This window comes from Poromitra crassiceps (genome assembly GCF_964638095.1).
Source record: "Poromitra crassiceps genome assembly, chromosome: 7".
Taxonomy (NCBI): Eukaryota; Metazoa; Chordata; class Actinopteri; order Beryciformes; family Melamphaidae; genus Poromitra; species Poromitra crassiceps.
In genome coordinates, this window is record NC_139628.1 from 19,606,327 (window position 1) to 19,622,197 (window position 15,871).

Consider the following 15,871-nt stretch of genomic DNA (forward strand, 5'->3'; position numbering starts at 1 on the left):
AACTTCCTGCCTGCCTTCACACTAACTTCCTGCCTGTCTTCACACTAACTTCCTGCCTGCCTTCACACTAGCTTCCTGCCTGCCTTCACACTAGCTTCCTGCCTGCCTTCACACTAGCTTCCTGCATGCCTTCACACGAACTTCCTGCCTGCCTTCACACTAACTTCCTGCCTGCACACTAACTTCCTGCCTGCCTTCACACTAACTTCCTGCCTGCCTTCACACTAGCTTCCTGCCTGCCTTCACACTAACTTCCTGCCTGTCTTCACACTAACTTCCTGCCTGCCTTCACACTAGCTTCCTGCCTGCCTTCACACTAACTTCCTGCCTGCCTTCACACTAACTTCCTGCCTGCCTTCACACTAGCTTCCTGCCTGCCTTCACACTAACTTCCTGCCTGCCTTCACACTAACTTCCTGCCTGCCTTCACACTAACTTCCTGCCTGCACACTAACTTTCTGCCTGCCTTCACACTAACTTCCTGCCTGCACACTAACTTCCTGCCTGCCTTCACACTAACTTCCTGCCTGCCTTCACACTAGCTTCCTGCCTGCCTTCACACGAACTTCCTGCCTGCGTTCACACTAACTTCCTGCCTGCACACTAACTTCCTGCCTGCCTTCACACTAACTTCCTGCCTGCCTTCACACTAGCTTCCTGCCTGCCTTCACACTAACTTCCTGCCTGTCTTCACACTAACTTCCTGCCTGCCTTCACACTAGCTTCCTGCCTGCCTTCACACTAACTTCCTGCCTGCCTTCACACTAACTTCCTGCCTGTCTTCACACTAACTGCCTGCCTTCACACTAACTTCCTGCCTGCCTTCACACTAACTTCCTGCCTGTCTTCACACTAACTTCCTGCCTGCCTTCACACTAGCTTCCTGCCTGCCTTCACACTAGCTTCCTGCCTGCCTTCACACTAGCTTCCTGCATGCCTTCACACAAACTTCCTGCCTGCCTTCACACTAACTTCCTGCCTGCACACCAACTTCCTGCCTGCCTTCACACTAACTTCCTGCCTGCCTTCACACTAGCTTCCTGCCTGCCTTCACACTAACTTCCTGCCTGTCTTCACACTAACTTCCTGCCTGCCTTCACACTAGCTTCCTGCCTGCCTTCACACTAACTTCCTGCCTGTCTTCACACTAACTTCCTGCCTGCCTTCACACTAGCTTCCTGCCTGCCTTCACACTAACTTCCTGCCTGCCTTCACACTAACTTCCTGCCTGCCTTCACACTAACTTCCTGCCTGCACACTAACTTCCTGCCTGCCTTCACACTAACTTCCTGCCTGCACACTAACTTCCTGCCTGCCTTCACACTAACTTCCTGCCTGCCTTCACACTAGCTTCCTGCCTGCCTTCACACTAGCTTCCTGCATGCCTTCACACTAGCTTCCTGCCTGCCTTCACACTAGCTTCCTGCGTGCCTTCACACTAGCTTCCTGCCTGCCTTCACACTAGCTTCCTGCGTGCCTTCACACTAGCTTCCTGCCTGCCTTCACACTAGCTTCCTGCGTGCCTTCACACTAGCTTCCTGCCTGCCTTCACACTATCTTCCTGCCTGCCTTCACACTAGCTTCCTGCCTGCCTTCACACAAACTTCCTGCCTGCCTTCACATAAACTTCCTGCCTGTCTTCACACTAGCTTCCTGCGTGCCTTCACACTAACTTCCTGCGTGCCTTCACACTAGCTTCCTGCCTGCCTGCACACTAACTTCCTGCCTGCCTTCACATTAGCTTCCTGCCTGCCTGCACATTAACTTCCTGCCTGCCTGCACACTAGCTTCCTGCGTGCCTTCACACTAACTTCCTGCCTGCCTTCACACTAGCTTCCTGCCTGCCTTCACACTAGCTTCCATCCTGCCTTCACACTAACTTCCTGCGTGCCTTCACACTAACTTCCTGCGTGCCTTCACACTAGCTTCCTGCCTGCCTGCACACTAACTTCCTGCCTGCCTTCACACTAACTTCCTGCGTGCCTTCACACTAACTTCCTGCCTGCCTTCACACTAACTTCCTGCCTGCCTTCACACTAGCTTCCTGCCTGCCTGCACACTAACTTCCTGCCTGCCTTCACACTAACTTCCTGCCTGGCTTCACACTAACTTCCTGCCTGCACACTAACTTCCTGCCTGCCTTCACACTAACCTCCTGCCTGTCTTCACACTAACTTCCTGCCTGCCTTCACACTAACTTCCTGCCTGCCTTCACACTAACTTCCTGCCTGCCTTCACACAAACTTCCTGCCTGCCTTCACACTAACTTCCTGCCTGCCTTCACACTAACTTTCCTGCCTGTCTTCACACTAACTTCCTGCCTGCCTTCACACTAACTTCCTGCCTGCCTTCACACTAACTTCCTGCCTGCCTTCACACTAACTTCCTGCCTGCCTTCACACTAACTTTGTGCCTGCCTTCACACTAACTTCCTGCCTGCCTTCACACTAACTTCCTGCCTGCCTTCACACTAACTTCCTGCCTGTCTTCACACTAACTTCGTGCCTGTCTTCACACTAACTTCGTGCCTGCCTTCACACTAACTTCAAGTCAAGTCAAGTCAAGTTTATTTATATAGCCCTAATTCACAAGCATGTCTCAGAGGGCTTCACAGAAAGTATGTCTAGCTGATTCTAGCTAACACACAGTAACAAGAATATACAGAATAAAGATAACATTTGAATATTTGAAGAAAGCAGGAGAGTGGAGGAGGGAGGGAGAGGGAGGAGAGGGGGGAGGTGGGGAGAAAATAGGAAATGTGGAGGAGGAGAGAACAGAGGAGGAGAGATGAGGGTGCAGGGGAGGGAGAGCCAGGGTAGGGGTAGGGTCTAGGGTTGGGGGAGGGGAGGGAGTAGGATACGGGCCCGGATTAGGGCGAGGGTGGGGGGAAATGGGAAATGTGGAGGAGGAGAGAACAGAGAGGTGGGAGGGTGCAGGGGAGGGAGAGCAGGGGGAATGTGAGAGGGAGGAGAGGGCAGAGAGGAGGAGAGAACAGAGAAGGAGAGGTGGGAGGGCGCAGGGGAAGGAGAGCGGCGGGAATGTGAGAGAGGGGAGAGGACAGAGAGGAGGAGAGAACAGAGAAGGAGAGGTGGAAGGGTACAGGGGAGGTAGAGTAGAGGTAGGGTCTAGGGTGGAGGGAGGGAGTAGGATACGGGCCCGGATTAGGGCGAGGGTGGGGAGAAAATGGGAAATGTGGAGGAGGAGAGAACAGAGAAGGAGAGGTGGGAGGGTGCAGGGGAAGGAGAGCAGGGGGAATGTGAGAGAGGGGGGAGGACAGAGAGGAGGAGAGAGGCAGATAAGGAGAGGTGGGAGGGTGCAGGGGAAGGAGAGCAGGGGGAATGTGAGAGAAGGGAGAGCAGGAAGTGGCAGGGATTCAGGAAAATAGGGGAGAAGAGGAGAAGGAGCAGAGGGGGGGAGAAGGAGGAGAGAGCAGGAGAAGGGAGGGGGGGGCGGTGGGATGTGGGGGAGGAAAGAGCATGGAAAGAGAGGAGAACAAGAAGGGGGAAGAAGGGAAGAAGCGGGGGAAGGGGGAAAGAGAGAGGGGGGGGGGGGGGGGGGAGATCAGACAACTGACTACTCTAAGCATTAACCAGAGCTAACTGGGACATAGTATCTAGCTAATCTACAGCCTAATCTGGCCTATCCTACCCTGCTCTAGTCTGATTTTAGCCTGAACACTAACAGGTCAGCCTTAGGCTGTAGCTAATCTATCGCCTACCTAAGCTGTTCTAAACCAACCGGCAGCCCTCGACCAGTGATGAAGAGCACCGATGCCCCCCGACCCGGCCCCCGCCCACATAAGGCGTGGGAGGGAAGGCCAGGCCGGGACACAGCGGCACCCCCTCACCCCCAGTGAACGCAAGAAAACCTGTCCACCATATGGTGGCAATCCACACATGGATCGCCACATGGATTGCCCCAGTGACTTGCCTGTCTTCACACTAACTTCCTGCCTGCCTTCACACTAACTTCCTGCCTGCCTTCACACTAACTTCCTGCCTGCCTTCACACTAACTTCCTGCCTGCCTTCACACTAACTTCCTGCCTGCCTTCACACTAACTTCCTGCCTGCCTTCACACTAACTTCGTGCCCTTCACACAATCGCTGGCGGCTCGCGCAAAAAATAGACCAGACGTGGAAAGTATGGCTGCAGGCTGCGAGCCGCCCGAGCCGCGGTCGGTCTGAACCGCCAAACTGTTAACAAGGTGCTGCAAGGAAAACTGACTGCGCTTCCAGAAGTTGTGCGTCGCTTCGCCGTCCGGTGTTTGGCCCAGAGATGATGAGACATACTATTGTAACAATATATAGAAATAGGTTTTAGATGTGCAGCAGCTAGCAGTTAGCTAACTGTTGTTTAATGCACTTATCAGTCAACAGTTGGAGCATTTCGCTATGACTGTTTGTGCCGTCTCCTCCGACAGTGTCCAGAGAGCGCTCTGCCACTCCAAGAGTGCAGTGCTTTACCTGATGCAAGATACAATATTTCATAAATATTATAATTGTTTTCTCCTTCTTTTTGAACATGGCTTCAAAACAACTACACAACAAAACAAATGTTCTGTGGGTCAGATGTTGCCCTATTTTTGACAGACCGAGCTGGGGAACATCTTTTTCAGGTTCCCATTATGTGCTGTGGGGAACATAGAACCCAGGGAACATAGGACCCTTTGTCATGTTCTGATGATGTGCTATAATCTGGGGAACATAGCATCCCTGGGAACAATGACTCCTCTGAACGTGCAGACAGTGAACACAGCTCATCCTGAACTTTAGTCCACAGCACCTCCAATAAATATCCTGCCTTCACAAGGACGCTTCTCTGCTCCACTCTGCACCTGGACACGACACACACTGGTCAATCATTACATTCAATAAAACACACACACACACACACACACACACACACACACACACACACACACACACACACACACACACACACACACACACAGCACTTTATTGTATGTGACATTGTGCTATACTTATTGGAGATGCACATGTGAGTAGGTGTTATCTACAGTCCAAGGTTCACAGTGAGTGTTTGAACATGTAGAGCCAGTCAGCGCCTCAAACCAGAAAGCAGGTTTTATTTCTGCAAGGACAGAGGTCTGATATGAACGGACTCAAAACAAACTGATACCAGGAAATGTTTTGGGTTCTTCACTTGTTAGTAAAACTTTATAGAAAAATAAGTTCTAAAAAGTGACAAAAATAATCCTTTTTAGAACCAATTTATATTTTCAAGATAATGTATCAGGTTGTTCATCAAGCACAATTTAAAAAAAAATCAGAGTAGCTAACTGGCAAACTTGGAGGACGAAAAAGGAACTCTGCTCAAAATGTCATGTCAATGTCAATTACATCTGTTTTCATCCATGCATGCCCGTGGCATTCATGATGTTGAACATCAGCAGCTGGCTATAGCTTACCTATAGCTAGGCTAGTACTGATGAGGAAACTAGCCTACATCTAAACTACTCTCAAAAAACTTTAGCTTGTCAATTTAAAACTACTGTCAAAAAGTCGTTCAGCTACATCCAAACTACATCATGCATGTTGTGCCCATGGCATTCATTCATGGCATTCCACAGCCTTACAGTACCTTGAGAGCCTGTTTCTCACTACTGTTGTACAGGTAGTGGATGGCGGCCTTCTCTCCATGTGGCACCCTACACATAGGGTCCCCCCTCACCCTACACATAGGGTCCCCCCTCACCCTACACATAGGGTCCCCCCTCAACCTACACATAGGGTCCCCCCTCCCCTCCCGGGGTCACGCACGTCACCCCGTATAGGCAACGAGCCTCGGGGAGGACAGGTCGCGGGGGCCAACCACTGGATTAGACATTCTACACACGTACCAGTGTATTTGCTTCGGGCAAATTCCCACCCTTAAACTTGGTCGGATCAGGGGTATTACACCCCGGGGTTGAGTCCCCGTGGAGCTCCTGTACATGTGCACCGTTGTCCGTCTAAAGCAGGGTTGGGCAACTGGCGGCCACCGACCTCACTCTGTGTGTCTGGTAGCGAGGTATTTTTTGTGTGGCCCTCTCTATCATCAAAGTTGCTCATCATCCCTGGTCTAAAGGAGAGTTCCCCTTAGACACTGGTGTCGAGGTCATTTTGCATCTCACTCCTAGATCATATCTGCTCCTATAGGCGCCCAGGCGAGTCGGGTCTTCCCTTCTTGGGAATGCGGCCCTACAATGTAGCCCAATATCCAGGGGTATGATGCATAAGAGAGGCTTATGTAGGGCCTACATAAGCCTCTCTTATGCATCATACCGCTGGATATTGGGCTGATGTGGGCCACTGTGGGAATGTGTCACATTGAGCGTGGACCCATCAAGCTCCGCCCCTATCCAATAGCGAAGCCTAAGAAAGGGCTGAAGCGGAGATGAAATAAAACAAAAGATTTAAAAGTAATCTCTAGTCTTATGAACTCAGCGGGGCCCTTTCTTAGGTCTTGGCTCACTGCTCCACAGCATGGAAAGAAACTGCTAAAGAGCGGAATTTCTGACGGCGCCCTCCTTTTATTGAGGGTGCCGGGTTCACCGGCAAGGGGTGTGGCCATAACTGGTGCCAATGAAAAAGTCTTCAACATTGCTCACGCCGGGATACCATATCCAATAGCGAAGCCTAAGAAAGGGCCTCGCTGAGTTCATAAAACTAGAGATTACTTTTAAATATTTTGTTTGTAGCCACCTAAACTACATGACCCATAGACGGGTTTCTGTGCAACGTCATCACATAGATGCGCACGCATCTCGCCGGGGTAGAAAGCCAGCAATATAACTGTCATCACACATGTAATCTCTGTACCACAGTTTACCCTACTGTACATGCCTCTGTATCAGTGCTAACTTATCAATTATGATATATATATATATATATATATATATATATATATATATATATATATACTGTATATATTAGGGCTGTCAGCGTTAACGCGTTAATCGTGATGCGATTAAGGGTCGACCATAACGCGTTTTTTTTTTTATCGCGTTAATCGCATAGGCTTCTAAACGGCTTGTTTTACTTTACAAAACTCCCAAATGGCACAGTGGACAAGTCAACAGTAGTTTGCACCTTGTGTAAAAGTACATCGAGTTTGAGGCGAGCGATCACCTAAAAGCTAAGCATACCGGAGCAGTTAGCGGCCAGCTAGCTAGCGTGAGACTCATCACTCATTCTTCCTTCAGAGTCTCGGATGGGCGGGTCCTCTAACCACTGGGAGGTCGGCTCCAATGGCTTCACGCAATATACACGTTATCAATATACATGGGGCGGCTGTGGCTCAGGAGGTAGAGCAGGTTGGTGGTTCCTTGGGCAAGACACTGAACCCCAAATTGCTCCCGATGGCTGTGCCAGCACCCTGCGTGGCAGCTGGCCGCCCTCGGTGTGTGAATGGGTGAATGTAGGCACATTGTAAAGCGCTTTGGATAAAAGCGCTATATACTGTAAATGCAGTCCATTTACCATTTACCATCCATATACACAGTTTCCAAGTGAGCCATTATTCACATGGAAGTGCCAATGTTTTTAGCTCAGACACAGCCTTCTTCGGCTGTGTCATTTTGGGTTTCGACTGCTCCACAGCGCCACCGCCGGAAGTATCGGTTCTGGAGCGTGTACTACAGTACACTGTTTACAATTGTGCATTTATTTTCTATTCAAGATATATTTTGTAGACATTGTTACCTCCTGTCTACATTGCACTTCTATTGAATTGAAAATAAATCTAAAATTCAAGATCACAAAGTACATTTATTTGTATTCATTTGATTCCCAATCACGACACACTGGTAAGAATTATTAATATCTAATTAAAATGCTTTGAAATGCAAAAATAATGGCATTTTAAACATGCGATACAAAGATGCGTTTAATCGCGATTAACTATAGTTAATCGCAAGATTAATCGCGATTAAGAAAATGAATCGTTTGACAGCCCTAATATAATTATATATATATATATATACATATATATATATATATATATGTGTGAATATGTGTGTGTGTGTGTGTGTGTGTGTGTGTGAGAGAGAGAGAGAGAATTTATGACATCACTGATGGTGTGATCAGTCGGACAGACAGAAAACAAACAAACAGAGTCCTAGCTCCCTTTTTTATGTAGATTATTTAGGAGTCTGGTGGCTTAAGGGATGAAACTGTTCCTCAGCGTGCTTGCCCGAGTTTTTGGGGTTCTGTATCGTCTCCCTGATGGTAGCAAGGATAACATGTTGAGTGGGTGGGTTGAGTCTTTGATTATTTTCCAGGCCCTCTTGAGGCAGCGCTGGGTTTATAGGTCCTGCAGTTCCGACAGCTCGCAGCCTGTTACGTGCTGGGCCGCGTGCCTCACTCTCCTCAGCGCTTGAGGTCCATCGCAGGGCAGCTCCCGTACCAGGAAGTGAAGCAGCTGGTCAACACGCTTTTGATGGTGCCTCTGTAGAAGTCTTTGAGTGTCTTGGGTCTCAGGCCAAACTTCTTTAGTAGCCTGAGACCGTGCAGGCGTAGTTGCGCCTTTTTGGCAACAGAGGTGGTGTGGCTAGTCCAGGTTAGGTCCTGGTGGATGTTGACACCTATAGGTACTTGAAGCTGTCCACTCTCTCTACCTCTGTGCTGTTAAATAGCTATAGCTAGCTGTTAGCTATGTTAGCTAAACCTGGCTGAATATGCCACTAAGTGACCAAAACTTGCGCCTGTTAACCAGTGCGAGTCACGATTATTTCCATGAGGGCATCAGCTTTAAAATCCATTGGGCGGTTGTTGATAATAAAGCAATAATGAGTATTGCAGCTAAGCTAACGTTACATCTGTGCTGGTACAGGATCTGTGGTTTCTCGGCTGTAGCGCAGACAAAGAGTACTGAAGGCAAGAGACAAAGCTCTTGCGCCTTTTTGACAACAGTGCGGCCACCATGATGTTGCAGTGGAACAACCGATTAGCCTTCACTTCTTAAGTTGCCTACGCTTTTTTGCCGCAGAATCAGATGAAACGTATATTAGAACGTTTTCAAACAACACCAACGGTTGTACAGGTAGGGAAACTGACTAGAGGGCCCTTTAAAGCAAAAGCGAATGTGACCCATGTCCTTTGTAGAATGTGAAGATCGGAAAAATGTGGCGGCCTCCAACGACGTAGTATCCTTGAAATTCATCCGTTTGAGGATCCTTCGTTGACATTGAGAAGCATCTTCGGTTGACGATCACCATGTTGACATTTTTTGTAGTCCATCACACCTGGACACCTGGACGAGCACCTGGCTCGTTAAAAACACCAGCCCCCCCTCATCATCCTCATCAGAAACAGCCTGGTGACCCATTTCTGCGTCCCGAGCCGCAGCTTTAGAAACAGCAGTGTACTCGCTCAGGCGGTTTGTCATTCTGCTTTAGCTGAAATTGTCACTCTAGCAGGCTACAGTATGCGACGCCCACCTTCTTGGAGCACCTGGCCACAGTGCAGATTTCAGCTAAAAACAGAGGTGTAAATTACATATTTTCAAGTCAAGTCCAGGATCTCGGGGCTTCTGGAGACTTGGATTACACCAGGTTTGCAGTAGCCTAGGCCTATGGAAGCATTTTTTTTTTTACACGTTTGAAAGTTGGTCACTATCCAGTTCAATTGTTTACAAGAATTGCGCAACATTGTTTTGTAGTGAAACTCCACAAATGTTTTGTGAACTAAAAAACTCATCCTTCCATCGCATAGATTATAACAGAATGTTGATTTTTGCATGAACTGATCCTTTAACAGAATGTGTGGGCTTGCGGAGGCACACCGGTCGCTATAGTGTGGCAGGGGCTTGAACAGGCGGACTCACTCATCACTCGTTCATGTATTATAGGTGGGAAATACTTTGTGCAGATATCATAGGAACGTTTGACGAGAAGACGTTCACTCACTTGAGGTCGATGAGGATGTCTTTGAAGGAGACCTTCCTGCAGCGGCAGCCTCCTCCCTCCCTCACCTTGTAGTGGATGTTGTGGAAGCTGACCGTGGCCCCCTGCAGCGGCCGGCCCGGGCCTGAAGACTGCAGATTAAGATTACAATTAACATTAAGAACCTTTATTTTGAAGGAACAACAGTCAAAACTCCAAAAGACTCAAAGTTACACCGAATCTGACAAGATGCAAATAAATACTGTGGTTCTTCAAGGGACACTTGAATAACCACTATTTTGCACATGACAAGGTCAATTGTGGAACGGTGATGTCATTCATGCACAAACATCACTTGTCCACAACTTAAGTCAAATAAACTCTCAATCACTGTCAAACTAAATGAATGCCTGCAAAACTGTTTACAGTTTTCTGATATGTGTGAGTGAGATCAGGTGCAAAATAACTTGTGTTTCGTGGGTCCTTGAAGGGATTGTGAGGATGCCCAGCAAACTGATTGTCATATAAAATTGAAGTTCCATTGGCATTTCATAATCAATAAGCTATAATTGCATACACATAATTAATGGTATGAGTTATTAGTCATAAGACATCTCACACATGCAGAAATGGAGACGCACATACTGTACATAGGAGGAGATTTCTTCACCCTCTGCTCCACAGCACACGGAGGTCAAAACAAACTTTCACCCACTGCATGAGGTTGACCTCGCTGATACAGACAGGCAGCCCTGTAGGCTCCAAGTCAAGTCATCACCCCTCCTCTCTCTGTTTCTCTCTGCCTTCCTTTGCCTATGAAGTGCATGTCGGGTTGTGGCGTCGCCACTGAATATTCCGGACTCTGTATGCATAGCAATATGTATTTACATTGAGATTCAGTCCTCCTCTAATGCAGTTTAGAGGAGAATGTTATGGCTTTAAATATACTTTTATAAGACACTTCCTGGACTTTTGGTTTCCATTCATTTGGTTTATATAAGCTGTTTGAATCATTATAAAGCGGATGAGGAGTGAACACTGATGGATTGTTAAACTTCAGCATTATTTAATTTACACAATGTACAAGGACTGTTGTGACCATAGCTTCTTTGTTGTCTCTGCACATACAGATAGTCATGGAATTCTGGACAAAATTATATCGATATATATATGACACACAAAAAGAAAATCACAGATTTAGGTTCGAGAGACAAAATCAGATCACCTCCGTCCTAATGAGGATTAAATTAGGGGTCGTTGTGAAAAAGGTTGATTGTATTAGATCTGTGTTTTTGGAAGTAGGCCTAACTGTCCACTGTCTCACCTGCTGTGTGGAGATTCATCTGTCCATCATCCGCTTTACTGTCTCACCTGCTGTGTGGAGATTCATCTGTCCATCATCCGCTTTACTGTCTCACCTGCTGTGTGGAGATTCACCTGTCCATCATCCTCTCCCTCTCTTTACTGTCTCACCTGCTGTGTGGAGATTCACCTGTCCGTCATCCTCTTTACTGTCTCACCTGCTGTGTGGAGATTCACCTGTCCGTCATCCTCTTTACTGTCTCACCTGCTGTGTGGAGATTCACCTGTCCGTCATCCTCTTTACTGTCTCACCTGCTGTGTGGAGATTCATCTGTCCATCATCCTCTTTACTGTCTCACCTGCTGTGTGGAGATTCATCTGTCCATCATCCTCTTTACTGTCTCACCTGCTGTGTGGAGATTCACCTGTCCATCATCCTCTTTACTGTCTCACCTGCTGTGTGGAGATTCACCTGTCCATCATCCTCTTTACTGTCTCACCTGCTGTGTGGAGATTCACCTGTCCATCATCCTCTTTACTGTCTCACCTGCTGTGTGGAGATTCACCTGTCCGTCATCCTCTTTACTGTCTCACCTGCTGTGTGGAGATTCATCTGTCCATCATCCTCTTTACTGTCTCACCTGCTGTGTGGAGATTCATCTGTCCATCATCCTCTTTACCAGGGGTGGGCAATTATTTTTCATGGGGGGCCACATGAGAAACCCAGATTGTTGCCGGGGCCGAACAAATATTGTCATGCCATAACCCAGGAACTTTGATGATAGAGAGGGCTACAAAAAAATGTCCTCGCTACCAGAGGGCCAGATTTTGCTGAGCGTTGGGGGCCGAATGGCGCCGGCGCAAATTTTTTGGGGGCATTTGAAGTCAGGTTTAGAGGAATACCTCATTTTAAATTAACAGTTGTGATGTCATTATTCAGTCTTAAACACCAATATTTGATCCTTTTCTCACTCACTCCTATGTCATTAACTTTTTTGACCACCTGCCAATATGGCTGCTATATTTTAAAGTTACCAGCCAATTAGATCTGTCCATTGCACTAGCCAAAATGTTTTTCTTTAAATCAACCAGAATATGAGTGTTAATTTAAGCATAACTATCAGTAAGTGGCCCGGGATTCTCAAAGCCTGTGTTGAGGGTCACACGAACAAAAATGCACTCTTGAAGCTAAATAAATCCAAAACCAACAAGTTAATTATTTCCATTTTTACTTCAATGTAGAACAGTCATTTCTTACACATTAGATTACTTTTAGCCTTTTAGTCATAAAGATTACTGAAAGATATTCCATACCAGACTGAAATGTTATAACGGAAGTGGAGTATTGCCCAGAATAACATGAACATTTGGACACTTATTCAGCGGGTACCTTGCATGTTGCATTCAGGTGCATTGTAAAAAAAAAAAAAAAAAATTTTTTTTTTTTTTTTGCAATTCCAGCGCGGGCCACACAGGGGGCGCTCGCGGGCCGCATGTGGCCCGCGGGCCGCCTTTTGCCCAGGTCTGCTCTTTACTGTCTCACCTGCTGTGTGGAGATTCATCTGTCCATCATCCTCTTTACTGTCTCACCTGCTGTGTGGAGATACACCTGTCCATCATCCTCTTTACTGTCTCACCTGCTGTGTGGAGATTCACCTGTCCATCATCCTCTTTACTGTCTCACCTGCTGTGTGGAGATTCATCTGTCCGTCATCCTCTTTACTGTCTCACCTGGAGATTCATCTGTCCATCATCCTCTCCCTCTCTTTACTGTCTCACCTGCTGTGTGGAGATTCATCTGTCCATCATCCTCTCCCTCTCTTTACTGTCTCACCTGCTGTGTGGAGATTCGTCTGTCCATCCTCCTCTCCCTCTCTTTACTGTCTCACCTGCTGTGCGAAGATTCATCTGTCCATCATCCTCTCCCTCTCTTTACTGTCTCACCTGGAGATTCATCTGTCCATCATCCTCTCCCTCTCTTTACTGTCTCACCTGCTGTGTGGAGATTAATCTGTCCATCATCCTCTCCCTCTCTTTACTGTCTCACCTGCTGTGTGGAGATTTGTCTGTCCATCATCCTCTCCCTCTCTTTACTGTCTCACCTGGAGATTCATCTGTCCATCATCCTCTCCCTCTCTTTACTGTCTCACCTGCTGTGTGGAGATTAATCTGTCCATCATCCTCTCCCTCTCTTTACTGTCTCACCTGCTGTGTGGAGATTAATCTGTCCATCATCCTCTCTCCCTCTCTTTACTGTCTCACCTGCTGTGTGGAGATTAATCTGTCCATCATCCTCTCCCTCTCTTTACTGTCTCACCTGCTGTGTGGAGATTAATCTGTCCATCATCCTCTCTCCCTCTCTTTACTGTCTCACCTGCTGTGTGGAGATTCATCTGTCCATCATCCTCTCCCTCTCTTTACTGTCTCACCTGGAGATTCATCTGTCCATCATCCTCTCCCTCTCTTTACTGTCTCACCTGCTGTGTGGAGATTTGTCTGTCCATCATCCTCTCCTCTCTCTTTACTGTCTCACCTGCTGTGTGGAGATGCGTCTGTCCGTCATCCTCTCCCTCTCTTCCTCCTGCAGAGGAGATCCAAGTCCGGCTTTCACGTGCCCTCAGCCTAAACAAGATAGCAAGGCAGACCTTTACAAACAGACCAGACCATGATATGTCTGCCTGCGTGGTTGTTATGGCAACAAGACAGCAAGGAAGACTTTTACAAACAGACCATAATATGTCTGCCTGCGTGGTTGTTATGGCTGGTGACCAGTGACTCAGTCGTTTCTGGCTTTCAAAATTCAGAAGAAAAACTCCAGAGACACTGCATGCAAACTTTTAGACCACATGGATGAAGTAAACTGAGGAAGGAAGGAGAGGGAGAAATGACTCAGCACTTTAAAGAGTTTTCACTTCCTGCCTTGCTCTGTGTACAGTACCAGCAAATGGTGGTGAACGATCAGACGGTTACTTTTTTCCTGTTTGAATTGTGCCACGGGGTACACATGTACATTTTGTCAAATTAAAAGACAACTATGCATGTCGAGAAAGTTGCAGTTTGTCCTGAAACTGAAACCTAAGGGAGGATTACACCGGAAGAAGCACCCACACGTAAAGGCATCATGGCAGCTAGAAATAAGGTGGATAGTGCCACAGGTTTACCACAAACTGTAACTTTCTTGACTTGCAAAGTGGCACAATTCAAACGTCTGATCGTTCACCACCATTCATATGTTTTCAGATGGTGGTACACATGATGAGGCAGGATGTGACGTTCACTTTGGCTCTCTGTAATGAGAATAGAGTCCTGCAGGGATGACTCAGTATGTAGGTTTACCCAGAAGTCCCTGCACGTCCTGGTTAAAAGTCAATGGGATTTTTGTATGGGAACTTATGCATCTATCTATCTATCTATCTATCTATCTATCTATCTATCTATCTATCTATCTATCTATCTATCTATCTATCTATATATAAAAGGGGCAAGTGGGCAATCTCCTCTTCTTCTTCTTTTTGGTGTTTTATGGCAGCCTTAATGACGTATTACCGCCTTCTTCTGGATCCATCCATCCACTGTTTCCTTGCATTTTTGATCTTCTCGTCCTGTCTACACAGACACCTACCCCAGTCCACACTCGCTGACCCCACATTTCTGGGCAATCTCTGTCTGTCTGTTCTCTGTTTAAATTTTTGTCCCACTGATGGTGTCATAGCCATTGTGACATCACTGATGATGTCCTAGGCATTGTGACATCAGCAGTGATGTCATGAGAGCAATTTTGATGTCATCAGTGATGTGAAGTTGTGACATCATCAGTGATGTCATAAGAGTATATGATCCCACACAGCGGTCGAGCTGCAGGGCTGGCGAGCCCGTGCAGCAGACTAGCCTAGGAATTCATCAGTGACATCATTATTGACCAAAATCATCTTATGACATCACTGATGATGTCATAGGCATGGTGACATCACTGATGTCACTCACGCAATTGTGTTTTCGTGACATCACTGATGATGTCATAGACATTGTGACATCATTGTGATGTCATCAGTGATGTAAAGTTGGCAAATTGTGGGTCAGCTCAGTGAGCTGCAGAAAATCGTGTAAAAACACATTTACACTTCGAAAATCATGAAAGTGGTCCTCATTTGTGAAGATTACGGTATCTTCCTGAACACAAACTTCGCTGTTTCATAAACTTTTGTTAACCACTGACCGTTCTTATTTCATGCATTTAACCAAAATCCCCATGCAGAGATCCCATTGACTTTTACACGTAGAAACCAGAAGTGCTAATAATATCCAGCTCTTCCGGACCTACTCTGTGTGTGTGTGTGTGTGTGTGTGTCTGTGTGTGTGGAAAAACACACACACACACACACACACACACACACACATATATATATACCGTATATATATATATATATATATATATATATATATATATATATATATATATATATATATATATTCACACACACACACACACACACACACACACACACACACACAGTAAATAAAAGGTTCAAATAAAGTTTGAACTTTGACATGAACCACAGATTTGTTCACATGTATGAAATATTTAAATAAATCTGTCTTCACATTTATAGCACGAAGAATATCACTCACCTGTCAAAAAGACCAAAACAGAGCCGCTGACATGCATCCAACACCATGAAACAAG

The 15,871-nt window shown here is 46.8% G+C and overlaps 1 protein-coding gene across 1 annotated transcript in view; it reads right to left on the minus strand.

The window, feature by feature from the left end:
* LOC310779276 (broad substrate specificity ATP-binding cassette transporter ABCG2-like) overlaps positions 1–15,871 on the minus strand; it is a gene marked incomplete at its 3' end in the record, with an annotated part of 52,612 nt that extends 36,741 nt beyond the window's left edge. The window contains exons 1-3 of the mRNA XM_083639797.1: positions 15,817–15,871; positions 13,721–13,809; positions 9,910–10,037 (exon numbers count right to left, since the gene is read on the minus strand). Coding sequence (XP_083495923.1) covers positions 9,910–10,037; positions 13,721–13,750 — 158 coding nt within the window. The 5' untranslated portion in view covers positions 13,751–13,809; positions 15,817–15,871. The remainder of the gene's footprint in view (positions 1–9,909; positions 10,038–13,720; positions 13,810–15,816) is intronic.